The 26,415-nt window shown below is 47.4% G+C and overlaps 2 protein-coding genes across 2 annotated transcripts in view; both read right to left on the bottom strand.

Annotated features, from left to right (window-relative positions):
• ORAI2 (ORAI calcium release-activated calcium modulator 2) overlaps positions 1–2,098 on the bottom strand; it is an 18,674-nt gene extending 16,576 nt beyond the window's left edge. The window contains exon 1 of the mRNA XM_044233562.1: positions 2,028–2,098. The gene's annotated coding sequence lies outside the window, so the exon portion shown is untranslated. The remainder of the gene's footprint in view (positions 1–2,027) is intronic.
• PRKRIP1 (PRKR interacting protein 1) lies at positions 2,070–26,415 on the bottom strand. Its single transcript, XM_044233568.1, has 6 exons — positions 26,256–26,415; positions 25,450–25,528; positions 24,113–24,213; positions 20,248–20,333; positions 18,702–18,769; positions 2,070–3,380 (listed from the first exon to the last, which is right to left on the bottom strand). The coding sequence occupies exons 1-6, from the start codon at positions 26,379–26,381 to the stop codon at positions 3,280–3,282; spliced, it is 561 nt and encodes a 186-aa protein (XP_044089503.1). The 5' UTR covers positions 26,382–26,415; the 3' UTR covers positions 2,070–3,279.

Below are 26,415 nucleotides of genomic sequence, written 5' to 3'. Positions count from 1 at the left end.
GTTAAGCCGCTGCCTTCGGCTCAGGTCATGATCTCAGGGTCCTGGGATCGAGCCCCGCATGGGGCTCTCTGCTCAGCAGGGAGCCTGCTTCCTCCTCTCTCTCTCTCTGCCTGCCTCTCTGCCTACTTGTGATCTCTCTCTGTCAAATAAATAAATAAAATCTTTAAAAAAAAAAATGAAAACACTTGCATGAACATGTATTGATTCGCTAATGACGAACTCGCAGCCAGCGGCACCGTAACTCATGCCTGAACAGAGCTCATCTAAGGCACATCGGCCTTCTTGTTTAGGACACTAGACAGTACTTCGAGGACTGTGCTTTGGGGCCATTTTAAAAGGTAAAATCATCCAGGAAAAGCAAAAAATGCAAAAAAAACTGCCATTAAATAGACACGTGTGAGCCGAACAGGAAGGCAGAGCACTGCCTTGTTTGAACTCAGCTGCAAACCCTGCGTGGGGCCACTTGAATTCGTCACCACTCTGCACGTCTACCCGTGACCGCAAAAGCACGAGTCCTCATCTCGGCATCACAAGTAAGCGTTAGTGAACGGGTGAATTCACGAACACAGACCTTGTGAACAATAAGGGGCAACTATATTTAAAACTAGCATATACGTTATTACACACACACGCACTGGGAGCTCACGAAGGAGCGGCCTTCAGCCTACAGCTCTGGCACCAAGAGAGCTGCACCGGCCTCCCTCCCGAGCAGGTCTGGGCCCCCCATGGTTCTCCCCAGAGCAGCACAGCACTATGGTGCAGGGGCTGGACGGTGGGATTCTGCTGGGGTTCAAAGGCCAGCTCAGCCACTTAACTTGCTGGGTGATCCGTTCAAGTTTCCAGATCTCGGGACGCCTGGGTGGCTCAGTTGGTTAAGCAGCTGCCTTCGGCTCAGGTCATGATCCCAGGGTCCTGGGATCGAGTCCCACATCAGGCTCCTTGCTTGGCAGGGAGCCTGCTTCTCCCTCTGACTCTGCCTGCCTCTCTGTCTGCCTGTGCTCACTCGCTCTCTCTCCCTCTGTCTCTCACAAATAAATAAATAAAATTCTTTAAAAAAAAAAAAAAAAAAGTTTCCAGATCTCTCTGTATTTATAAATCTCGTGTGGTAAATCTGTAAGGGACAGCTAGTTGAAGGACGGAGTAATACAGTCTAATGCAAGTAACTCTGGCTGGCATGGGCTGTCCCATGAAGTGCTCAATGGAAACGCAGGGTTCGAGGAAGTAAATGAAGCAAATCAGAATTCTTATACGCAAGGCTTCCTGAGACAGCCAAGTTAGGCACACCTTTGTGGATCGAGTCCCCAGTGCCCACCACCTCCCCAAGCCGATCAGCGGGGGCATTACTGAATGATTCTCTCCTCATCAAGGCTTTTCTTGGCGGGGGGTGGGATGAGAGTCTCTCCATATCTCCTGCTCTCTTCTCCATGATGATACCTGTTTTCTTTTCTCAAACGATACCCTGAAGACCATTGTTTACTTGGTACTGACACCCCCTTAAAAACTGCCAGAAATTACTACACACTTCCTACCTAAACATCCTCTTCCAAAACCCAGGAAAGGTGCAGAACATAACCCTCCAGTGCGACGTCCTGCTGTTTGCTCTGGCATTCGCCCCCCACCCATCACATTAATAAGCTCCGGGCCAGATGCACCAGAGGCGGCGTCAGAACTGGATCCCCAGGGGGGCACGTGGGTGGCTCAGTGGGTGAAGAGTCTATGACTCGGGTCACAATCTCGGGTCCTGGGATCAGGCCCCACATTGGAACCTGTGCTCAGCAGGGAGTCTGCTTGTCCCCCTCCCTCTGCCATTCGTGTTCTCTCTCTAATAAAATCTTCAAAAAAAAGCCCTGGAATACCTAGGTCTTCAGGCTCCAAGCTCTAGCACCGTGGACAGCCTCCAGGGCGAGAGAACACCCACGAGATGCAGGCTGGAGATTCAAAGCAAGAGTTGTGACACACATCTTGCGGGGAGATAAGGAAACCAACAGTACCAAGATAGTAGAACAAAAAATAAACACAAAACTAACCAGCCGGTCCCTGGCGGCGAGAGAAACACAGGTTCCAAAACGTACAGCCACGGGGCGTGCTAATTTATTAGTGCTGATTTTCCATTTCAGCTCCCTGGGAAAGAAAAATTCCTGTGGCTTGAATTGCTTAAAGGACAGAAGTGCTCACAGATGTCGCCTGGCTGAGGGTGGGGCCAGGAAAATCCATACTGCAAAAATGAAAAAACAAGTGAAATGCTTCTTAGTTTCCCTTCGCTCAAAACCACTATTTCCTTAATTCTATCACACTCAATAAAAGGCACAGAATGTACTTAGAAACTTGGAACAGGAGATAAATAACCCCAAAAGTGAGCAAAGGCTCTAAACCAAACCATCTCTGTCCCTCCTGCTGGCCTGAGAGGCTGCCCCTGGTCACCTCACACTTTGTTCAACTCCCCCTTTACCACAGGACGAAAATGCAGCTTTTGGCCAATTCACTCCCTCCCTTCGGGTTGGGCTAGGACTCCCCATACTCTGCTCTGCTCCAGGCCAGCCTGGATTCTCTACCTGCTTATTTTTCTAGTCTTTAACTGGTTTTCTCAAAAGCTCTCTTCACACACCAAGTTGCCCTTCTATGGCTCGGCCCCTGGCTGAGCCCCCACATTTCCCTTTGCCCAACTTTGGGGCTCCCCAATTCACACCTGGGGACTGGGAAGTGCTGGGCAGCAGCATGTATCATGGGGTACAGTCTGCCCCTCAGCTGGAGGAAGTGGGGGTCCTGCACTGTGCAGTGCGGGCTGCCGCAGAGCCGGAGCCATTTCCTTCAACAAGCCTGGAAACAGGCCCCCCGTGTCACATCGCTTCCCAGCCGTCCCTGCAGCTTTGGAACAACATTAGACAGGTCTGAACAAAACCTGATGTTTCTGTTCTTTACTAAATAAACATTTCTGTCACAGAAACTAGTCCAAACTCATCACTGTCCAAACAGGAGAAGAGGCACCAGGGGCAGAAGGCGATACGTGCTCCCCCATCAGCCAGAACGTGAATGAACTCTGCTTGGCGGTGCCCCAAGGGTCCAGGACATGGTCCTCTCTGTCCCACAGGCACGGAGGCCTGCCAACAGGCGGGGCTGTCAACAGTCAGGATGGGTTCCCGCTTACTTCTCTCCAGCAAGGCGCCAGGAGGAGAACTGAGCGGAAACAGAGCCTCCTTTCACCTTGGGTTGTGTGGAGGCTTTTCGGAGGCTCGGCCGCAGAACGGGCCAGGCTCCAGACAGCCATGACGGCAAACACTGTCATCGCCCCATGATGAAGCTGGGCTGCTCCTCCTCCTCCTCCTCTGTTCCAGATGCTTCCTCAGAGCTACTGGACGGCTGCTCCTGAGACTGACTGGATCCTGTAATCACATGACAACGGATTAGAGACCAACAGACCCAGAGAACCAAGGGACGCTTTAAAATGGAGAAGCGCGAAGGAGAAATTATGAACTACAGTTTGCCCTTGAACAGTGCAGAGGTCGGGGCGCCCATCCCCCATGCAGCCAAAAATCCACACATAACTCTTTTTTTTTTTTTAAAGTAGGCTCTACGCCCAGCGCGGCTTGAACTCATGATCCTGAGATCGAGACCTGAGCTGAGATCAAGTCAGATGCTTAACCGACTGAGTACCTTGGTGCCCCAAAAGTCATGTATAACTCCTGATGCCCTCCAAACGGAACTACAAACAGTCTGTTGACCAGAAGCCTTACCCGTGACATAAACAGACCACTAGCACATTCTGTATGTGACACGTACTGCGTACTGCATTCCTACAGTAAAGCAGGCTTTAAGAAAAGATATAAGAAAATCAGGAAAATACATTTACACTGCTGTACTGTAAAAAAAAAAAATCCACATAAATGCGGACCCACGCAGTTCACACCCGTGTTGTTCAAGGGTCAGCTGTAGTTGTTCCCACACAGCGTGAGGAGCCAGAGGAGGTGCTCACGTCATCAGTCCCACGTGCCACGTCTCGGATGTAAGGGTGGGTCCCAGAACCGGTCTGCCGCAGCTGGCAGCTGGAGCCCATCTTTGTGAGGAAGGTCCAGAAGCATCCGTAAAGAGAGCCTAACACCCCCTCAACTGGGCCTCACTGCTTTTTATTTTACTTTTTAAAAGATATTTATTTATTGATTCGACAGAGAGAGAGAGAAAGAGGGGAAACATAAGCAGGGGGAGTGGGAGAGGGAGAAGCAGGCCTCCCTGCTTAGGCACAGAGCCCGATGCGGGGCTGGATCCCAGGACTCTGGGATTAGAACCTGAGCTGAAGGCAGACACTTAATGACTCAGCCATCCAGGCACCCCTTATTTTTTTCCAAAGATTTTATTTATTGGGGCACCTGGGTGGCTCAGTGGGTTAAAGCCTCTGCCTTCAGCTTAGGTCATGATCTCAGGGTCCTGGGATGGAGCCCCACGTCGGGCTCTCTGCTCAGCGGGGAGCCTGCTTCCTCCTCTCTCTCTCTGCCTACTTGTGATCTGTCAAATAAATAAATAAAAATCTTAAAAAAAAGAAAAGATTTTATTTATTGGGGCGCCTGGGTGGCTCAGTGGGTTAAAGCCTCTGCCTTTGGCTCAGGTCACGATCCCGGGGTCCTGAGATCGAGCCCCGCATCAGGCTCTCTGCTTGGTGGGGAGCCTGCTTCCTTCCCCCCACTGCCTGCCTCTCTGCCTACCTGTGATCTCTGTCTGTCAAATAAATAAATAAAATCTTTTTAAAAAAATATTTTATTTATTTGACAGAGAGAGAAAGATCACAAGTAGGCAGAAAAGCAGGCAGAGAGGGGGGGAAGCAGGCTCCCCGACGTGGGGCTCGATCCCAGGATCCTGGATCATGACCTGACCCTAAGGCAGAGGTTTTAACCCACTGAGCCACCCAGGCAGCCCCCTCACTGCTTTTTAGAGGTCGCTCCCCCCTCCGACCCATGTGTGTCACTGTCACCATGGCAGGGCCATGTCCCCAGCCACCACTTTAACACTTAACATAAGGCCAACAACGCTCCCACCCAAGTCGCAAGCTCTCACGACAGGACTTAAAAACTATGTAGCAGAGGGATCTGCCCACAACAAATATGCCAGCTTCCCGGCTCTTCCCACAGACCCAGAAACCTCCTCTGTCGACACTCCACGTGCATCTCTGAATTCCACTGTTTCCCCGGCATGACTGTCGGTGCCCACGGCGCAGCTGAGCTGGCCAGAAACCAAGCAGCGAGACAACTTGTTCCCGGCTCCTCCTCCCCCTCCTCCTCCCCTCTCCTCGGGAGCGGGGGCAGTGGGCGAGAGCTGGAACAGGAGAGCCAGAGCGCACAGAGGCAGTCCCGTCCTCCGGCCCCCTGCAGGCACCGCGGGCTCCCCAGGCCCACCCACAGGCCTCCTCCCTGCAGATATGCAGGAACTCGCTCTAGTACCCCCTAGAGCCCCCAGGGACCCAGAGCTGTGCTACTGCTGTCGTCACAGGGCCAGACAGACAGCTACAGGGCGGGAGGCCCGGGGTGCCCCGGGCACAGCGCGGTCTACAGTTCACCCTCACGCCCCAGGCTGGGCCACGGGAGAGCACTCCTGGCAGAGGCTGGAACCATCTCTCAGACTCGGTTTCACTGCTTTAGGATATTCCTCCTTCTCCACAACCTCATGCTGAAAGGAATGAGAAGTTTCAAAAGTACAGTGAGCACGTTTTATTCTCTAAGGTTTATTTCTTTATTTGAGGGGCGGGTAGAGAGAGAATCTCAAGCAGACTCTGCACTGAGCGGGGAGCCCAAAGTGGGGCTCAACCCCATAGGCCTGAGATCATGACCTGAACCAAAACCAAGAGTCCGACATTCAACCAACTGAGCCAGCCAGGCGCCCCGAGCATGTTTTAATAACTAATATTTGTAGAAAAACTTGTATGTGGGGGAGTCTGAGTGGCTCAGAGGGTTAAGCATCTGTCTTAGGCTCAGGCCACGATCTCCGGGTCCTGGGATCGAGCCCTGCATTGGGCTCCCACCTCAGCAGGGCGTCCGCTTCTCCCTCTCCTTCTGCCTCTCCCCCTGCTTGTCCTCTGTCTCTCTCAAGTGAGTAAATAAAATCTTAAAACGTAATGAAACAAAACCCTAAAAAACCTCTTAGGTGCCAGGCACATGCTCAGTCTTTCCATACAGCACCCCGCTTCATTCTAACGGGCATCTGTGAGTGGAGCGCGCGACTCCATCGCAGGCTGGTGAGCTCCAGCCCCGCGCTGGGCGTGGAGATTACTTAAAAACAGACAAGCCCCGCTACTCCAGATCCACTTCACAGATGAGGAATGGAGCTCACAGAGGTTATGGAACTGGTTACTCAAGGTCTCAAACCACTAGGAAGCAAGATTCGGACCTGGATGGTCTGGGCCTCCGCCAAACGGTGCCTGCAGAAGTGCACGAGGAAATAGAGGCAAAAGGGAAACCCGGCGGAGACGGGGGTGAGGCGGACACACTGAATGGATAAGCAAAGTAGGGTCTGTGCACACAGCAGAGGATCACTCAGCGTTAAAAAGGGCGTTCTGACTCCTGCCACGACATGAATGAACCTTGAGGACATTCTGTGCAGTGAAACAAGGCACCACAGAGTCAGGTGCCTGTGATTCCAGTGCACAGACACAGAGAGTAACCTGGTGGTTGCTAGGCTGGCGGGGCGGGGGCGGGGGGGGGGGGAGTTCATGTCTAAGTAGGTCCAGTTTCCATTTCACAGGATGAGTTCTGGGGAAGGACGGTGGGGACGGCCGCACAACTGGGCGAACGCACTGAACGCCACTGAGCTGTCACTTAAAAGTGGTTAAGATGGAAAATGTTACGTGTATTTTTACAATACAAAAAGAAAAAAAAAGAGAACAGGAAAAGAGAAACTGTGCATACCATGGGAAAAAAATGGAGTGAAAAACTAGGGATGCATCAAAAACCTGGCTCTGAGCCCCCAGACGCCAGGCCAGTACCCCCAGCTCCCTGAGCGCGGCAGGCACAGGAAAGAATGCTATTTCCATGGCACGTGGTACGACTGGTCCAAGGCCTCGGGCCTCAGCCTCCACCCCGCAGGCCAAGGGGAACACAGTCCTTGCCACTTGTAGCCCATTCCCTGTACACCAGCGGGGGGCTTGCTCTAGAACTTGGGCTCCAAGGTGGAAACTGTTGATGATTTTGCTTTGTTGCAGAACTTACTCATACTCTGCCTCAAGGTTCTCTAAGAACCACCAACCCCTCCTCACAGTAAACACAACTGATCCGTTATGTGTCAGAAACATGTTGTCGGGGCCTGGAAACATCACCTTCAAGGAGAGGCCTAGGAATCTGGTGCACACTCAAGTCCTTTGGTAATTCGACGAAGTTATTTCAATTGCTCCTTCTTTCAACATAATAAACAAAAAATGAAGTGTTTATCACTACTAGGTTTACTATCTAGGACACAAGAGTGAGAAAGAAGCCGCCCCAAATTAAGACAACAGTTAGACAGCACAATGTAGACCAGAACGGCTACAACTGAACACGGGCGCTGCCATGTGGAGGACAGCAACCCCCGTTTCCTGCGCTGGGAGGGCGGGACGGTCCGGCTATTCTGGAAGCCAGTCTGCCCGTTTCTTACACAGCGAAACACACTCCTATCACAGGACCCAGCCATCACCCTCCCTGGCACACACTCAGTGGACCTGAGAACACCCGCACGACAGACAGGACACAGATGTCTGCAGCAGCTTTCTTCCTAAATCACCTGAAACACTTCGAAAGGTGACTGGAGAAACCAGCCATGACTAGCCGTGGGCTGGAAGGCCGTTCCCCGATAAAAAGGACGGAGCTACGAGGCCAGGCAAAAGCATGGTTGGATCTTGGGCACATATTTCCAAGTGGAGGAAGCCAGCCGAAAAGGCCACATGTTCTAGGACTCCAACTACATGGCATTATGGAAAATGGTGAACAGACGGGCGGGTGCCAGGGACTGCGGGTGCCAGGGACTGCCAGGAGGCTGGAGGTGGAGCACGGGATTCCTTTTTTTTTTTTTTTTTTTTTTTAAGGCAGTGAAACGATTCCCCAGGACACTGTCATACTGGATACAGGACGCCATGCATTTGTCAAAACTCACGGAACTTCACAGCACGAAGAATAAACCTAATGTATGCAAATTTGCGAAGTTATTGAGGATCCCAGGATGGATGCAGAAGGTGACACGTGAATCCAACCCTGTACCCGACGGATGAAACAACTTCTGTGAAGGGGTTGGGAGAAAAGTGCTGCCCTAAGGAATTCTGGCAATAGTGGTGTCTGTATGACCAAAGGCAAAGGAACTGTACGGAACACTGGATCTAGCTGAGAAAACGGTTTCGCACAGGGACAGGTCAACAACTCTGAAGGCACCGCCCACAGGCCCTGGAACTGGACAACGGGACAAGTGAGCGGTGGAGGGCAGAGGCCAGGCTCCTCATCGTCCGAGTGGCGGGTTACGGGCCTGGAGCTGGAACGAGGCTGGAGGCTCACGCTGGAAGGCTGGAATGATCCATGTGGTCATGGATCGGAGCTGGAGGCATCAGGATAAGCTCAGGTTTAGTGTAACAGAGAACAGTACACACGGTTATGTCTAGAAATATCCAGAAATACGTGTAAACACACTGGTTAGTATGTGCACATGTTTCCTTGTTCTATCAGTTAAACAAACACCACCACCCAGTGGCAAAGAACATGCCTAACCCCCAGATCTTGGTTTCTAAAACCATTCCCCAAAAAAGTGAACCAAACCTCCTTGGAGAAATGGCTGGTTCTAGGTCTGGGGCAGGAAATATAAAAGGTAAGTATGGAGTAGGTTATAGTGCCAGAAAGTAGGGATGTGCTTTAAAAAGGAAAAAAGAAGTCCAAATCTCATAAGGAAGGAAGTATGTAAAGGGGCCACAGAAGCCAAAGGAAAGAGGCCCGCATGACCAGAGCCGGAACGAGCTAGGCAACAAAAGAAGTAAGGGGGTGCTGCATTCGACCTAAAGTATAAAATCAACATCCGCAAGGCCATACTGAAATACACAAGCAGGGGAGACAAGGACAATCTGTGCAGAAGAATTTCAAATCATCCATGTGGTTACTGCACCTTCACAGAGAGGAGGCGCTGACTCCTCAGCTGATGCGCAGTGTGGGCGGCAGGCAGTCACTTCTTTCCAGAAAGTACAGTGTGGGAAAAGGGAGAAGCAGAGTGAATTTACAGTAGACAATCCTGGCAGGTGTTGCCTCTCTGCCCTGCGATCAAGGTCAACTCATCCACAGTGCAAGTCATCTCAGTAGTACACAGTCTTGATATAATGGGATTAAGAACCGGACTTGATCTGTGTGGCCTTCTAAAATAACTCCAGGCTAATCAGGAGGAAAATATCAGACAAAATCCAGTTGAGGGACATTCTACAGGACATCCAATCCTCCAAACTCTCAAAGGCATCAAAAACAAGTCTAAGAAACTGTCAGAGCTAACAGAAGCCTAAGGGTACGTGGTGATTAAAGGTAATGTGATATCCTCGATGGGATTCTGAAGCCAGAAAAAGGTATTAGGTACAAACTAAGGAGATCTGAATAAAGTAGAGACTTCAGCTAATGTATCTATCAATACTGTTCATTAATTGTGATAAAATGGTTAACTTCAGATGTTAATAAAAGGGAAAGCTGGATATGGAAATCCTTGGGATTATACTATCTCTGGACTTCTCCTGTAAATCTAAAACTATTCTAAAATATTTTTATTAAAAACAAACAAACAAAAGACACTGCCCTACACTCATAGAACTGGATTTTACAGTGAAATTGTGTTGGGAAGAATTTCCTCTACCCTTCAAGGTCCTTCTAGCTGGACTAAGAATCAAACTGACGTGAGACCATAATGGGAGAAAATCAAATCTAGTTTTTTATGTATGGGGAATGTGAACAGACTCAAAATTCCAAAAACAGGCAACAGGAAGGCTTAAGCGACATCCTGAGCACAGGAGAGGGGTAGGAGTCTGAGGATACAAAGAGGCAGAAGACCATTAGCAGGAAGGTAACAGGAGATGTTTGGAAAACAAAGTGTGCCCTCTTGTGTAGGTAATTTCTTAGGTAAAGAAGAATCTCTGTTAATAGCTCTCTTCCTGGTACAGCAGGCAGTTGAGGGGGAGGTAAAGAGCTTTTCCTGAATCTGCTGGGTTTTGACTGCTTCTAACTCGTGAAAATTAGTTACAGGAAACCTTACCAAAACGGAGTTGAGGGGGGTTGGCGCCGTACCCTCACCATCAGCTGCAGACCCAACGAGAAGAGAGGGACTCCATCTTTTCTGTGGATGCTGCTCTACTGTCCCGGCTGGAGAAAGAAATGCCTTCCACGTACGCCCCTGCCCCAAAAGCTTAGCCAATGAGAAGCCACCATACTTTGAATTCCAAGTTTACTCTACTGAACTTTTAGTTTATAACAGCCTTCTCAACTTACCCCTTTTCTCCTCAAAAGCATTTCCTCAGGGCGCCTGGATGGCTCAGTTGATTAAGCCTCTGCCTTCAGCTCAGGTCAGGATCCCACAGACCTGGGATTGAGCCTCAAATGGGGTTCACTGCTCAGCAGGGAGTCTGCTTCTCCCTCTCCCCTCTGCCTGCCCCGTACCCCTGCTCATGCTTGCTCTTTCTCTCTCTCACTCTAATAAATAAATAAATAAATAAATACAATCTTAAAAAAAAAAAAAAGCACTACCTCTCCTTTGTTCTCTAGACTTGCCTGGGCTTTGGGAACAGCTTGTTTGTGCCAAACTGCAATTCTTTTATTCCCGAATAATGCCCTTTTTGCTGGTCAAGTAACTGGCAATTTTTATGTTTAAGGTTAACAAACTCAAAAACAATGTTCATGCCCGTGTGGCCCATCTTGGGGCAGCCTGCCCGTGGCTCCTTCAAGAGATAACCACATTAGGTGACTTAGCAGACTGTCTAAACCACGTTAAGTGCACAGCCCTCTGGGAGCAAGGGGGAGGGAAAGGCTAGATGGTTCGGTAGCGGAGGGAGGGTAGGAAAGGCTTTAAAAAGAGAGAGAACATGGCAAGAGGAAGGTGCAGGATGACCAGAAGCTCTTCAGGCAGATGGGGAGCCAAGCAGCAAGGAAAAGGACAGAGCACAGAGCCCGGAGCATGGGAAACAAGGGGAACGAACAGAGGTGTAGGGCGCCTGGATGGCTCAGTGGGTTAAAGCCTCTGCCTTTGGCTCAGGTCATGATCTCACGTCCTGGGATCGAGCCCCACATCGGGATCTCTGCTCAGCAAGGAGCTTGCTTCCCCCTCTCTGTCTACCTGCCTCTCTGCCTACTTGTGATCTCTGTCAAATGAATAAATAAAATCTTAAAAAAAAAAAAAAAAGAACAGAGGTGTACACCAGCGGGAGCAGAGAACCGGGAATGCAGGAGCTGCCAACTGGATTCCAAGCAGGGTCACCCTGTGGGTAAGCGCACTGGACGGTGGAGACCCATTACCTGGGTTCCAATTGTGCCCCGTCACTTCCTCCCTCTAACCCTGTTCAGTGCCTATAGTCCCCCAACTGTAAAAAGAGGTAACACCACTGCCTGCCTATATCTCAGGGCAAATGGGAGGATAATACTCGCAAAGCACTTACAGCTGGGAATACATAATAAATATTCAATAGGTGTTAGCTATTATAATTTTAAACATTTTTTTATTTTTATTTTATTTTATTTTTTTAATATTTTATTTGTGTATCTGACAGAGAGATCACAAGTAGGCAGAGAGGCAGGCAGAGAGAGAGAGGGGGAAGCAGGCTCCCTGCTGAGCAGAGAGCCCGATGCGGGCCTCGATCCCAGGACCCTGAGATCGTGACCTGAGCTGAAGGCAGAGGCTTAACCCACTGAACCACCCAGGTGCCCCTATATAATTTTTTTTTAAAGTAAACTCTACCCCTAACATAGGTCTTGAACTCACGACCCTGAGATAAGAGCCTCATGTTCCATCAACTGAGCCAGCCAGGTGCCCCTGTATTACACAAAATTATAAAAGAAAAACAAGTAAAAAAATGGAGTCCTTTGCCCCTACCCCCAACAGCAAACTGAGACTTAATTACTTTCACTCTATCCCCGGAATGTGACCTTTTAACAACTGATCTGAAATTTCCTGATCAACACTAGAGAGGTCATATGCATGACTAAAAACCCTGCCACTAACTTCTTGCCGCACCCTCCTTCCAATAAAAACCTTCCGTTTTTAGACCCCGGGGGCATCTCTCTACTTGCTAGATGGGAAGCTGACTCATGAATTGCGTAATAAAACCAATTAGATCCTTAGATTTACTTGGATGAATTCGGTTTTTTGACAATAAGCAAAAGAACAAATGACCGTCTAATCTCTGTTTTAACCAGAGCTTTGGGGACTGCACACAGGTGGGAGAAGTGGGGGCTGCCACCCTGGTCCGGCCAGATCTGGATCTGGATCTTTGTGCGGTTTTTACTAATCCCCAATGAGACCATGACTGCTTTTGAAGTCACATTCCTACCACATGGAGGAGTAATTTTTAAAAGCCAGTGCCGGCAAGGGTACAGCAGAAGCGGAGACCGGTACACGCTGCTGACGGCAGTAATAACTGGCACAGCTCCTCTGCAAAGAAAGGTACTTCAAGAGTCATTAAATCTTTTATACTCTGTGATCTAGTCATCTCCACTGCTGGAAATAAACGATAAAGGGGGTACATAATATTCACTACAAAGTGTCTTCTAAAGACAAAAATGAATCAATCTAATGTTTAACAAAAGGCAAAGAAGCGTGTCGCAGCGGGACAATGGCTGGATGTCATCAGTCACTCAACAAATTGTGAAGGGCCGGAAATGCTTACAGTATTAAATATGCAAAGTGGACAACTATTCACACACTATGCAAATGACATGCACACGCAGGGAGAGACAAAGCAAATGGACAGAGAGAGGGGGGACTGATTAGGATAATATTTGAGCTGTTTCCATTACTGTTACACTATTGTTTACATAATATTTTAAAATCTAGGAATCTGAGATTTTATTCCTGTATTTTAGGAATACCAGGTAAATGTCACTGAATGTAACTGAAACTCATTTATTTACTTTTTAAAGTTTACTTGTTCTTGTAATCTCTACAACATGGGGCTTGAACTCATGATCCTGAGATCAATCAAGAGTCACATGCTGGGGCACCTGGGTGGCTCAGTGTGGTTAAAGCCTCTGCCTTCGGCTCAGGTCATGATCTCAGGGTCCTGGGATGGAGCCCCACATTGGGCTCTCTGCTCAGCAGGGACCCTGCTTCCCCCCTCTCTGCCTACTTGTGATCTCTCTCTCTCTGTCAAATAAATAAATAAAATCTTAAAAAAAAAAAAAAAGAGTCACATGCTCTTCTGAGTCAGCCAGGTACCCCAAAATGGATATTAACTTAAAAAAAAAAAAAAGAAAGAACCGATTAAGAAAAAATCCTTCCTTGTAATATGGAATTATTATAAGAACATGGGAAAATATTTATGAGACATTGTTATGTGATAAAATTAGAACAACTATAAATACAGTATTTACATAAAGAGACTTATGTGATATATATTTAAAAACTGAATTAAAAAAAGTCATTCAAAATGTCAAAATGAGTTTTTAGTAAGGATTATAGATAACCTAAATTTTTGACTTTATTCTTCTATACACTCCAAAAACTTCTAAAATGTTCATATATTATCTTTATTCTCTCCCTCTCTTTTTTAACATCTTACTTATTTGACAAAGATCACAATTAGGCAGAGAGGCAGGCAGAGAGAGAGGAGGAGGAAGCAGGCTCCTTGCTGAGCAGAGAGCCCGATGTGGGGCTCGATCCCAGGACCCTGAGATCATGACCTGAGCCGAAGGCAGAGGCTTAACCCATTGAGCCACCCAGGCACCCCTCCCTCTCTCTCTCTCTCTCTTTTTTAAAGATTGTATTTATTAATTTGATAGACAGAGGGAGAGGGAGCACAAGCAGGGGGAGAGAGGAGAGCAGAGGGAGCACACTCCCTGCTGAACAGGGAGCCTGATACCAGGCTTCATCTCAGGCCCTTGGGCTCATGATGTGAGCCAAAGACAGCCGCTTAACTGACGAAGCCACCCAGGCGCCCCTATTAGCTTTATTCTCCAAAGGCACAAAGCATACGGATAGTTTTCCAACATAGCAAATATAAAGAATCTGGGCACTGAAACAACGGTTCAATCTAAAACATATACTCGGTACCTTCTGAACACCAGATACCAGTTGAGAGAGAAGTCTTAATCGGGGCAATTTTGTCGCCTCCCCCCCTCTAGCCCTCCCCCCATGAACAGTTGGCAAAGTCTGGAAGACATCTGTGACTCTCAGTAACCAGGGGGCGGTGGGCACTACTGCCATCTAGTGGGCAGAGTTAGCAGTGACCAGGACTCAGCCGCTCGCAACAAAGAATTCTTCCTCCCAAAATGCTGACACAGCTGAGCCGGACAAACTGCTCTAGACGTCACCCGAGGCCGCCCTAGGTTCTTCTGGTGGGCCGGCCTGTTAGGATTAAGTGACGCTGGTTTGGGGAGTTCAAGGTTTCAAAATAATCCACATTGGCTTAACGCTGTCCCATGGGGTCATTCGGACTGGCCGTCCCCACTGAAATGACTGGACCAGTGTTGAAACAAACGGGGACAGTTTCCAACAACAGAACAGAATGCCTAGCCTGCTGCCTGCTCCTCACCGCTTTCTAGAAGGGCTTAAAAAGCTGCAGTGATCTTCCGCCCAAGTTCCTCAAGAACCCAGTGGTGCCCTGAAGCCACCTTGTGGCCCAACCCAGTACCACCACACTCAGTTTCTCTTCATGTCAACCAGACGGCGAGAACACCCATTTTCTCTTTCACAAAGTGAAAACTGAGGAAGGAGACAGAGAAGGCACACACATCGCCTTCCCGACCTGCACCCTCTCTCCTGCTCACTGGTACAAGGCCTACCCGGCCGAGTCCCTGTACTCGCCACCGTTTAGTCCGGACAGGTGCTAACTCCACGATGAAGCGTTAAGGGCAGGGCCCACGTCCTACAACAGCGATTTTCCAATTTGCTGGATGGCAGCCCACGGCCAACACAGAAACTGAAAGAAAACTTCACAGATCCCTTTATCCAGAGGTGTGACGCACTCGGACGATTTCTAGCCTGCTCTATTCGCGTTGGGAAAAACGACAAAACGACAGCTGCAACCTGGAAACCGACTGCAGGACTCGGCGAGCAAAGATCACAACCTCGGTGTGATAAAACATCGTGTTACAAGGTGTGACTCCACCTGGGCACAAACGTCGTCTTTCTGACAGAACCGAAGCTTGAGCCGTGGGGAGGGGTGGCCGTGGGGGCAGTGAGAGGCCCGAGGCCGCCATCAACAAGCCGGAGGCTCTGGATGTGAGCTCCCTGGGAGCTCTGTGAGCTCAGATCCGCTTTGCAGCCTCAGGCAAACTGAAGCAAGGTTCCAGAAAATGGCAGGGTCTATGCACCTAAAGTCTAGAAGAGGTTAGAGGAGGAGGAGGCCCCAGCTCTGTGCCAGTGCCACTGGTCTCCTTCGATCACAGAACTGATGACGAAAAAGTTAAAATGTGACCCCTAAAGACCCAATACAGGTTCATTAAGTACAAATTCAGAGCAAACTAACCTCAGTTTCCTGTTACTGAAGAGTTTTTAGACACACTGCTGAGGGAACCCCCCCCAAAATGTGCTGTGTATCTCAATTACAGCAAGATGTTTGGAAAAGTTGTCAAACTGTAGACTTTTAGATCTAGAAAGTGCTTATCAGTTATAAGCTAAAAAAAAAAAAAAAAAAAAAAGAAATCTGCTTAAATAAGAGAAGCCAGATGCTCGAGGTCAGGGTCAGCCGGAGGGAGAGCTAAGCCTAGGATTTACTTCTACTATACTCACTCCACACCTCAAATTACCTCTGAAATTTCTTATGACACGTCTGGGAGTAAGGGAAGAAGAGGGAGTCTGGCTGATTCTTAGCTGGAGAATTAACTCCACCCTAAAAGTCTTAGTGAATGGGTCCCTGCCAGCCAACAGGGAGCTCTCCCAGGGACGCTGGAGGGCTCGGGCCCTGGCCCAGGCCCAGTCTGGCTCAACATTTTCACTAATGACAAAGGAGTTATGTTTATCAACTCTGCCCATGACATCCCTAGAAAGTTATAGTAACATGCTGAATTTCAGAATCAGAATTCAAAAGGATTTTGGAACCTGAATCAGCACCAGGCTGAAATGCAAAAGAGCTTCAGTCCCGTGTTTAGATTCTAAACAAAAACAGAAACGGAGGGTTCTAGGTAAGATAGAGCAAGCACATCTGACTCCTTCTCTCCACTGAATATCGCTATAGGATGTGGACAGAATGATGGACTCTTTTTTTCTTAAGATTTTATTTACTTATTTGACAGACAGAGATCGCAAGTAGGCAGAGAGGCAGGCAGAGAGAGAGAGAGGGAAGCAGGCTCCCCGCTGAGCAGAGAGTCTGATGCGGGGCTCGATCCCAGGACCCTGAGATCATGATCTGAGCCGAAGGCAGAGGCTTTAACCCACTGAGCCACCCAGAGGCCCCAAATGATGGGCTCTTGAGAAGCAAGCAGATTAGGGGAAAAGACCAGCATACAAAGTGCCACGGGAACAGCTCTGAATTCCTGAGGACTCTTCTCAGGAGCAATCCGCCGACATGCAGACCTGGAGCCCAGGCACCGAGGGAACTTCACAAGAAACCCTCTGGTTCTGGTCTGAGGAGAAAGAAAGGGATTCCGAGGCTGAGAGTAAGGGAAATTCGTGGGTCTCCTTTTTCTCCATTCACTCAGACCCCAGCGCTCAGGCAATCTTGCCCGAGTCGCCGTGGCAATAGCACCTGTGGTGGCAATGGGGGCTTGCGGGCACAAACACTTCAGAAGAGGAAGGCCTTTCTTTCTGATCAGAGGAGCTGTGGTCCTAAGATGGTCGGGGAAGCCCTGCTGCTTTTCTTCTCTGTCCTCCCACTGCTCGGCCCGGGAGGCAGGCGCAGCTGAATGCAGCATGTGCCAGCCTGTGACTAAAGCCCCAGTTTTCCGGCTGAGGGTCTGAGAAGGGGAGTCCCAGGAAACCAGAAAGGACAGCAGAGCTCACGGAGAAAAAGGAGGTTAGAAAAGACACCGTAAGTCATTTCTGAACTCCCGGGCTCAGCCTAACAGCACAAACTTGGATGTGGCCGGAAGAATCATACCGAACAGTTCAAGAACCGAACTCAAAAGAACTAAGCCCTGCCTGGCCACTGGGTGGCGCACGCAGGACACACCTGGAGAGCAGGTGGAAACTTGAAAAACGGAACTGACCATGGAACCACAACTACAGGATGCTAGGGAGAACCTGTGTTCTGGAACACAGCCAGGCTGACTACCTACTAAAACAAATACCACCAAGACCAAAGCCTCATGATATAATATTCAAAATGCCCAGGGGATGGCCTGGGAGGGTCAAGTCGATTAAGTGCCTGACTCTTGATTTCAGCTTGGGTCATGATCTCAGGGTTCTTGGATCAGGCCGTGCAAGGGTCTCTGCTCAGTGGGGATTCTGCCTGTCCCCTTCCCTCTGACCCCCAGTCCAGTCTGTGCAATGTTGCTCTCTCTCCAATAAATAAAACATTAAAAAATAAAAGTCAAAATTATAGAACTTTCTGAAAAAAAAAAAAGTAATTGAGATAAAAAATTCACTATGTAGGATCAACTGCAGAATAGAAATGGCAAAGGAAAGAGATAGTTTGAAGTCAGATCGACAGGAATCACCCAAAAGTTAGAAGAGAAACAAAAGACTGAAAAAAAACCCTTCCAAATTTGACAAAAGACACATTTCTAGATTCTAGTAGCTCCATGAATCAAACAGGATAAACCCAAGGAAATCCACACATAGACACATCATAATCAAACTGCTGACATCTAAAGACAGAAATCTTAAAAGCAGCCAGAGAGAGGCGCCTGGGTGGCTCAGTGGGTTAAAGCCTCTGCCTTCGGCTGGGGTCATGATCCCAGGGTCCTGGGACCGAGCCCCCGCAGGGAGCCTGCTTCCTCCTCCCTCTCTCTCTGCCTGCCTCTCTGCCTACTTGTGACAGAGAGGGAGCATAAGCAGGAGGAGTGGCAGGCAGAGGGTGAGGGAGGCTCCTTGCTGAGCAGGGAGCCCAACTGAGCCCACTGAGCCGGGTGAGGCAGGGTGCAGCCCCAGGGACCCATCAACCACCAGGAGGACATGCGCCTGCCCGAGGACAAGGGGCCAGGGGACAAAAGGAGACAAAGAATGCAGCGACATCACCGAGCTCCTCTACTAGCCATCCCTAAAGGGAGGTCTGTCCTGACTTAACATAAGCCAGTATCTTTCCTTCTGTTTATCGTTCTGACACTTGCAATTAAACAAGTCCTAATTAATAGAAAAAAGTCCTCGTCTCTTCAGTGGCCAGCCAACCAGCTCCAAACTCTAAATCTCTCTCTTTTTTAAGATTTGACAGAGAGAGAGAAAGAGGTAGCGAGAAAGGGAACACAAGCAGGGGTGTGGGAGAGGGAGAAGCCCCGATGCAGGACTCCATCCCAGGACCCTGGGATCATGACCTGAGCTGAAGGCAGACGCTTAACAACCGAGCCACCCAGGCGCCCCTCTAAATCACATTCTTGACAGGTCAGCCGTGGTGATCAACACCAAGAAAGATCACAACCGGAAAAATAAGTACCACTCACCTTCTTTTTGTTTCTTCTGTTCAAGTTTCATCTTCTTTGCCAATAATTTCTTCTCTTTTAACTTCTGGCTATAAATATAAAATACATGAATTCCTTTATTAACTTACTATATGTTCTAGAAAATAAATATCTACTTATAGGGTGTTTAAAGACCTTATAATAACACAAACACTATAACAATGAAAGGGAAGAAATACTTTCCCATGATTCTGCTGCTCCAACACCACCAATATTACCAAGCTGTTTTCTTCTTGAATCAAAATGAAATCGTTTGTGGAGTCCTGACGTGATTACTGAAAATGTTTTTCATTCTGAGATATTTAGGGACTATTTTTATTTACTTGTTTATTTTTTTAAATGACAACACTTTATTGCAGTATCAGCTTTCTAAAGCTGGTGGAGACTGAGCAGCATTTCCATGTGAAATGTTACAGCTTTACAAATTTTGTTTCTTATTTAATTTCACACGCAGAAACAAAAACATGGTAAAAGAAAAAAATGCAAAATAGCTAGAAAAAAAGATGTAATCAAGTTGTAGCATACAGACGTGCTCTGTAACTAAATTTACTATGCATATCATAAAGCAAAAGAAACGGGGTGCCTGGGTGGCTCAGTGGGTTAAAGCCTCTGCCTTCGGCTCAGGTCATGATTCCAGGGTCCTGGGACAGAGCCCTGCATCAGTCTCTCTGTTCAGCAGGGAGCCTGCTTCCCCCTCTCTCTCTGCCTGCAACTCTGCCTACTTGTGATCTCTGTCAAATAAATAAATAAATAGAATCTTTAAAAAGAAAGAAAGAAAGCAAGAAAGCAAGCAAACAAAAGACTATCTCAATAAATTAACAGACTGCCAGAAACAGACTAAGAATTAGGAACTGTGGGACACCTGGGTGGCTCAGAGGTTTAAGCCTCTGCCTTCAGCTCAGGTCATGATCTCGGGGTCCTGGGATTGAGCCCCATATCGGGCTCTCTGCTCAGCGGGGAGCCTGCTTCCCCCTCTCCTTCTGCCTGCCTCTCTGCCTACTTGTGATCTCTGTCTATCAAATAAATAAATAAAAATCTTTAAAAAAAAAAAAAAAAAAGAATTAGGAACTGTTTTTAGAGTCCTGCTTAGTTCTCCAAAGGACAAGAGAGCATTTACTGAAACACACACACACACACACACACACACACACGAGTCTACATACTGATGTAATGTCACTGAGGGAGGTCACACACCCTAATTTAAGGAAGAAGCTAAACAAAGTTTGCTCACAGCATACTGTTAAACTCAATATTAAAATACAGATGTGGAGGAAACCTAGAAATCCACCTGGTCACCCAGGCACTGACCTGGGCTGTGGAGAATCTGTAACGGGGGGATATGCGGGGAAGCATCAGCAGTAAGTGACTTAACCTCTCAGATACTCAGATATCTCAGGCCATCCGTCTACTGGGTAACACCCAAGACCTCGACAGGGCATACAATGAACTTCTGACCGCAAGGACTACTCAGCTCTCATATTTCCCGCCTTTAGGCTTCATTGGTTAGGAAGAGCCACAGAGCCCTTACCGCTTTTTCCGCCGCTTTGCCGTCTGCTCCTCCGCAGCAATTTTATTCCTCTCCAGTCGCTTCTGAAACTCTGCATCCAATTTTTGCTGTGAAAAAACACAAATTTAAATTTAGATGGACTCTGGGCCATGGATGAGAGCGCCACAAGTCACACCACTGGGGGTGCTGCAGGGCCACTTTTAACTGGAAGAGATTGCCCAACAGGTGGGGCAGGAATCAATATACAGCTTTCTGCACTTGGATGGCGAACGTGTCTGCTTCGGTTCAGTAAAAGACCCTCCTGCCCAAAGAAACATGAGAGCATGATAAAAGGCACAACTACTGGTTATGTAGCCATAGGGCCCTGGCTAGTGTGCTATTGTGATTTATAGTAAGCAATCTAGGAACGCCTGGGTGGCTCAGTGGTTAAGCATCTGCCTTAGGCTCAGGTCATGATCCCAGAGTCCTGGGATCAAGTCCCATGTCGAGCTCCCTGCACAGCGGGAAGCCTGCTTCTCCCTCTCCCACTCCCCCTGCTTGTGTTCCCTCTCTCACTGTGTCTCTGTCAAATAAATAAAATCTTATGGGGCGCCTGGGTGGCTCAGTGGGTTAAAGCCTGTCTTCGGCTCAGGTCATGATTCCAGGGTCCTGGGATGGAGCCCCGCATCAGGCTCTCTGCTCAGCAGGGAGCCTGCTTCCCTTCCTCTCTCTCTGCCTACTTGTGATCTCTGTCAAATAAATAAAATCTTGGGGCGCCTGGGTGGCTCAGTGGGTTAAGCCGCTGCCTTCGGCTCAGGTCATGATCTCAGGGTCCTGGGATCGAGGCCCGCATCGGGCTCTCTGCTCAGCAGGGAGCCTGCTTCCCTCTCTCTCTCTGCCTGCCTCTCCATCTACTTGTGATTTCTCTCTGTCAAATAAATAAATAAAATCCAATAAATAAATAAATAAATAAAATCTTTAAAAAAAAGAAAGAAAGAAAAAAAGAAATCTACACAACTGATCTTTGAACATTGCACTGATGGTAGCTGAGCCAACTGCCTACTCTATTTCCTTCCCTCTAAAGTAGTTTAAAAATTTAAACAGTGCTACTAAAAAATAAAAAATTAAGACCAAAAAAAAAAATTTAAACAGTGCTTCTGATAGTTTTTATATAAAGTTTTCTTATTCTTGACAGTGGAAAACCCACGATGGTGACCAGGTATAGCTGTGGGACAAGCCACCAGAAACTCCCCACTAGAATTGAGAATGTCACAAGCGGAGGACGGCAGCAGCTACAAAAGAACCACCAACAGCTGGGGACCAAGACAGGCCACAAGACAAGCAAACACCAGGTGAAAACCACCACCGCAATGATTCCATTGCCTTCCCAAATCCTAAAGATATTTTTCAAACTCAATTTTGGCCATTCCAGTGAATTTTTACTTTCAGTATTTTTTCCTGTGTCATGTCTATCTCTTTAATATTTATATTTTTGCCCACCACCAAGATCCTACAATTGACATTTTGCTCCTTGTTTTATCACATCTGTCCACGCAGCTCTACCACTACCCATCTATCAACCTTTTTTTTTTTTTTAAAACACATTTAAGTAAGTTGCAGACACCAGGACATTTCACCTCCAAAGATTTAAGCATGCATAGCATTGACAGGGTTTAATACTTGTTAACAGTTTTTCTATTTCTTCCGCTTAAGGTAATACATACAACAAAATGCTCAATTGTGAGTGTACTATTAAATCACACTAGAAACTAGTTCTCTCCTACCTCTTCCTAGGCAACTCCCACAGACAATCGTTCTGAAACACTTATATGGTTTAACATAGGTTAGTCCTGCCTCTTGTAGAACTTCGTATAAATGGGACCATACGACAGGCTCTCTCATGCAAGGCTTCCTTCACTCAGCATGTTTCAGGGATCATCGTATCATTAGTCTCTTCCTTGTGATTGCTAAATAGTATTCTATTCGAATGAATAATCATTTTAATTTTTTTAAACGTTGTACTTCCTTTAGATAGGAGGAAATTCTACATTGAGTCTTTTTCAAACCAAATTATTAGAAAATCAACTGTTACTGGATAAAGTGGTTTCCTCCTTTTTAAAAAGCGAACAAATACCACTGTAAAGTATGTAAAGCTCTCTAAAACACACGGATGTAGTCAAGGAAGTAACAGGCATCATGGTTAGACTGAGAAAAAGATCTCTTCCAGTGCATGCTGTAAGATAAGAGCAAGGGGCAATCTCTCACACGTAAGGAAGAGAAATCAGATGTGGAAAATCATGAACAATTAGCCAAATAATATTTGCAGGGTTTTTTGGTTTTGTTTTTTGTTTTTTAAGGTTTTATTTATTTATTTTGACAGACAGAGAGAGAATGAGTTGGGGGAGCTACAGAAGGAGAGGGAAGAGCAGGCTCCCCGGTGGGCAGGGAGCCCGATGCAAGGCTCGATCCCAGGACCCTGGGATCATGACCTGAGCCAAAGGCAGACACTTAATGACTGAGCCACCCAGGCGCCCTTGGTTTTTATTTATACTCAGGTGGGAAAATGTAGGAGTACTAAAATGTTAGTATTTTTTTTCTGATTTTTACTAATCGCCAGTAATAAAATATAAAGGAGCAACTAGCACCACTGCAATCAAAAAAACAAAATCTTTGAACAAATGTGAGATCTATACCAAATCTCTAATCATCACTGAGAGATTCAGAAAAAAAAAAGAACATTTCTAGAGAGGATGCCTAAACACTGTAACATCCATCCTCATTCAATTTAAGTTATGGACTCAATTCTAATTTAAAAAAACAAAACAAAAAAATCAACAAGATTTTCTGGAGTGGATAAAGTAACTCCAAAGTTCTATCTGAAAAATAAACAAAATATCCAAAAAAGAGTATTTTTTAAGAACAACAAGAGAGGGGCGCCTGGGTGGCTCAGTGGGTTAAGCCGCTGCCTTCGGCTCAGGTCATGATCCCAGGGTCCTGGGATCGAGTCCCACATCAGGCTCTCTGCTCAGCAAGGAGCCTGCTTCCCTCTCTCTCTCTCTGCCTGCCTCTCTGTCTACTTGTAATCTCTGTCTGTCAAATAAACAAATAAAATCTTTAAAAAAAAAAAAAGAACAACAAGAGAGAGTTTTCGGGTCTTCTGGTCAGGTAATAAAAAGCTTAATAGTTCTTTTTTTTAAAAAAGATTTTATTCATTTATTTGCCAGACAGAGACCACAAGTAGTCAGAGAGGCAGAGAGAGAGAGGGAAGCAGGCTCCCTGCCAAGCAGGGAGCCCGATGCCGGGCTCAATCCCAGGACCCTGAGATCATGACCTGAGCTGAAGGCAGAGGCTTAACCCACTGAGCCACCCAGGCACCCCCAAAAGCTTAATAGTTCTTACAATACAATTTCTAAGGCTATTCCCAATTCTTAGTTATTATTGCACACCTGCCATGAAGAAATGCCAGCCTCTAACTAGACCACTCAAAGAAGGAGACACATGAAAGCACACTGCTCTTCACACCAAACACACAGCTACAAAGAATTATAGGAATTCAGCCAAAAAGAGAGAGAACAGAAATAAGACCTCGAGTGATGTGGGAGATCCTGTTTTCTGTTCCATTTCAGGACAAATGGCCTGGAGGGGAAAGGGGACTCTCCTGTCCCTTCTACGCACAAGGAAGTCTCTCTCCTCTTGTTCATCTCCTAGTGGGAGCATCTTGATGTGCTGAGTCTGACCAATGAATAATCTGGATCTGACATCTGTTTCCCACGCTGACGTTAGAAGGCAGCCTTCACACAGGCCAAAAACCAGGTGTTATTTTCTCTTCTTTAAATGCTTTCTCCTAAAAGTCCTAAGTGCACATTGCCCAAACCCAAGGGGTCAGCCAGCCTCTTTGCTCACTGACCTTCTCCGCCACGGCATCCATGTAGTCCTGTCGCTGGTACTCTCTCCGCCGCAGATGTCTGTACACGTGGAACTCGCCACTGCCAGCCCCGGCGCTCGAACCTACAGTCAGGAGAGTCCAGAGTTCTTAATGAAATCCAGTTACCAACATAGGCTACCCTTAATCAAAAGGGACCAAAGAAAGAAATCGCAAGTAATCAAAAGGACCACCCCCCATTGTACTCCAGAAGCTGGCACAGTGACTTGCCTAGCACGGTAATCATTAAATAATTGTTGCATGAACGTTGAATGCGAAGTCACTAAAAATTCCACTCTGACACACTAAGAGGAGGAACACACTGTGGTTGAGAGATCAGAAACCTAGAAGATAGCTTAAGACCTTTACCTCCCCTGTCAGATGATTTCACATTTGACACAGCTGAAAAGATGTCCATGTATATTAAGTTTAAAACAAAGCAAAAAAAGTTACTAAGTACTTGTGTTGAACAACCAACCAACAACCAACAACTGACCATTTTTATAAAATCATTTTTTCTTAAACCCAAGTGGTTTTGACTAGGAGTTTGAAAGGCCTTATCAGAATGTTACAAATGGGGAACACCTGGGTGGTTCAGCTGGATTGAGCAGCTGACTCCTATGATCTCAGGCTCCTGAGACTGAGCTCCACGCTCAGTGGGGGGTCTCCTTGGGATTCTCTCTCCTTCTCCCTGCCGCAGGCAAGCACGGCACACTCTCTCTCTCAAACAAATAAATAAATCTTTAAAAAAAAAAAAATGTTACAAGGGGAATGGTGGAATTATGGGGGTTCAAAATTTTTCATACCTCTGTGATTTATTCTTCTTTATAATTAGTACGTTAGTTTACAACCCCCAAAACCATGTTAGAAAAAAACCAACACGATGCATTATTTAAAACAATGCAGAAGAAAATTCTCTAGTGCCAACCTGTAAGCAACAACAACCCCTTCTTTTTTAGTACAAAATTACAGAACCAGGGCACCTGGGTGGCTTAGTGATTAAAGGGTGGCTCGGTGGTTGTTAAAGCCTCTGCCTTCGGCTCAGGTCATGGTCTCAGGGTCCTGGGATGGAGCCCCCATTGGGCTCTCTGCTCAGAGTGGAGCCTGCTTCCTCCTCTCTCTCTCTCTCTGACTGCCTCTCTGCCTACTTGTGATCTCTCTCTATCAAATAAATAAGGAAAATCTCTAAAAAAAATTACTGAACCAGTGAACTCTTTTTTTCCTGTTAGAAATCTAATTAACAAATACTAACTGCAGGGTTTTTACATCTATGCTTCAGAAATTATATTCACTCGCGCACACATATAAACAGACGACATTACCCATTACATCTCGAACAAATTCTGGGGGAGGCCGAGGTGCCCATTCGCTCATTTTTTCTGGAATTGGAACTGCTTTGTCCTGCAACATTTAAACACGGAGGCATCCTTCAGTACAACGCTGCTCACAGATTCACATTTCTTTGAGACCAAAGCATTTTAACTGGATGGGTGAAGTAAGATTGCTTTTGCTCCTTGGACCTAAAGCTGATTTTCTTCCCTTAGATTTATTTCATCCCCTGTACTCTGGGGTCTATCACAGCCCATAGCCTCGCCAGGGCTACAGCTAACTTTCCAAAGCAGAATTCAGAAGCCTAAGTCACCATTTATGGCTGGAAACCTCTAACCTTAACTCCAGGACACCCGGAGCCAACCCTTTCTATCCAAAGCTGTAAGAAAAGACCTCATCCAATTATTTTTATGACTGAAGGGACCGAGCGAGACCCTGACGGGAGAGTGACTTGTCCCAGCTCTGTCGGCCAATGCCCCTCTAACAATTGATGCTGTTTAGAAGAAAATAAACCCTTGTGTCGACCCATAGATTCTATCTTTCCAGTCAACGCTTCAGTTCACAGAAAGGTAAACTAGGAGTGCCTGAGAGCACGGGAAACCGCTCCACAGCGCCCTCACCCCGCCTGGGCTCCAACATAAGGCCAGGGGAAGCTCACTATCTCCGGGGTAGCCTACTCCTTCCTAAGGACTGGCCCTGGGGTTCGGGTACTGAGTTTCCAAGTTTGCAGGCAGGGAAGGGGGGCCCGCGGGTTCCCGGAAGCGCTGGAAGACGCCGTCGAACCAGCGCCTCGTCTTACCGGGTTCTTCATGAGCCGCTCCAGCTTGAGCTTCTGCTCTTCGGCCGCATTCTTGGGGATGACGAGCACTTGCGGCTCTTTCTTGGGCCTCGGCGGTCGCACTGAAGAAGCAGCCGAACTCGCCATCACAGCTCCCCTTCACTCTCGGAGAGCGGCGACG

The sequence above is a fragment of the Neovison vison genome, chromosome 14 (genome assembly GCF_020171115.1).
Source record: "Neovison vison isolate M4711 chromosome 14, ASM_NN_V1, whole genome shotgun sequence".
In the NCBI taxonomy this organism is placed as follows: Eukaryota; Metazoa; Chordata; class Mammalia; order Carnivora; family Mustelidae; genus Neogale; species Neogale vison.
The sequence above is the reverse complement of the archived record's forward strand: the minus strand, read 5'-3'. Positions and strand labels throughout refer to the sequence as shown.

Excerpts from the sequence above, each read along its gene's own strand:
- PRKRIP1 (XM_044233568.1), bottom strand. The coding sequence starts at position 26,381 with ATGGCGAGTTCGGCTGCTTCTTCAGTGCGACCGCCGAGGCCCAAGAAA. Across the intron at positions 25,529-26,255 it reads AGCGGCTCATGAAGAACCCG|GACAAAGCAGTTCCAATTCC; the intron begins GTAAGACGAGGC and ends TAAATGTTGCAG. Across the intron at positions 3,381-18,701 it reads ACAGAAGAAACAAAAAGAAG|GATCCAGTCAGTCTCAGGAG; the intron begins GTGAGTGGTACT and ends ATGTGATTACAG.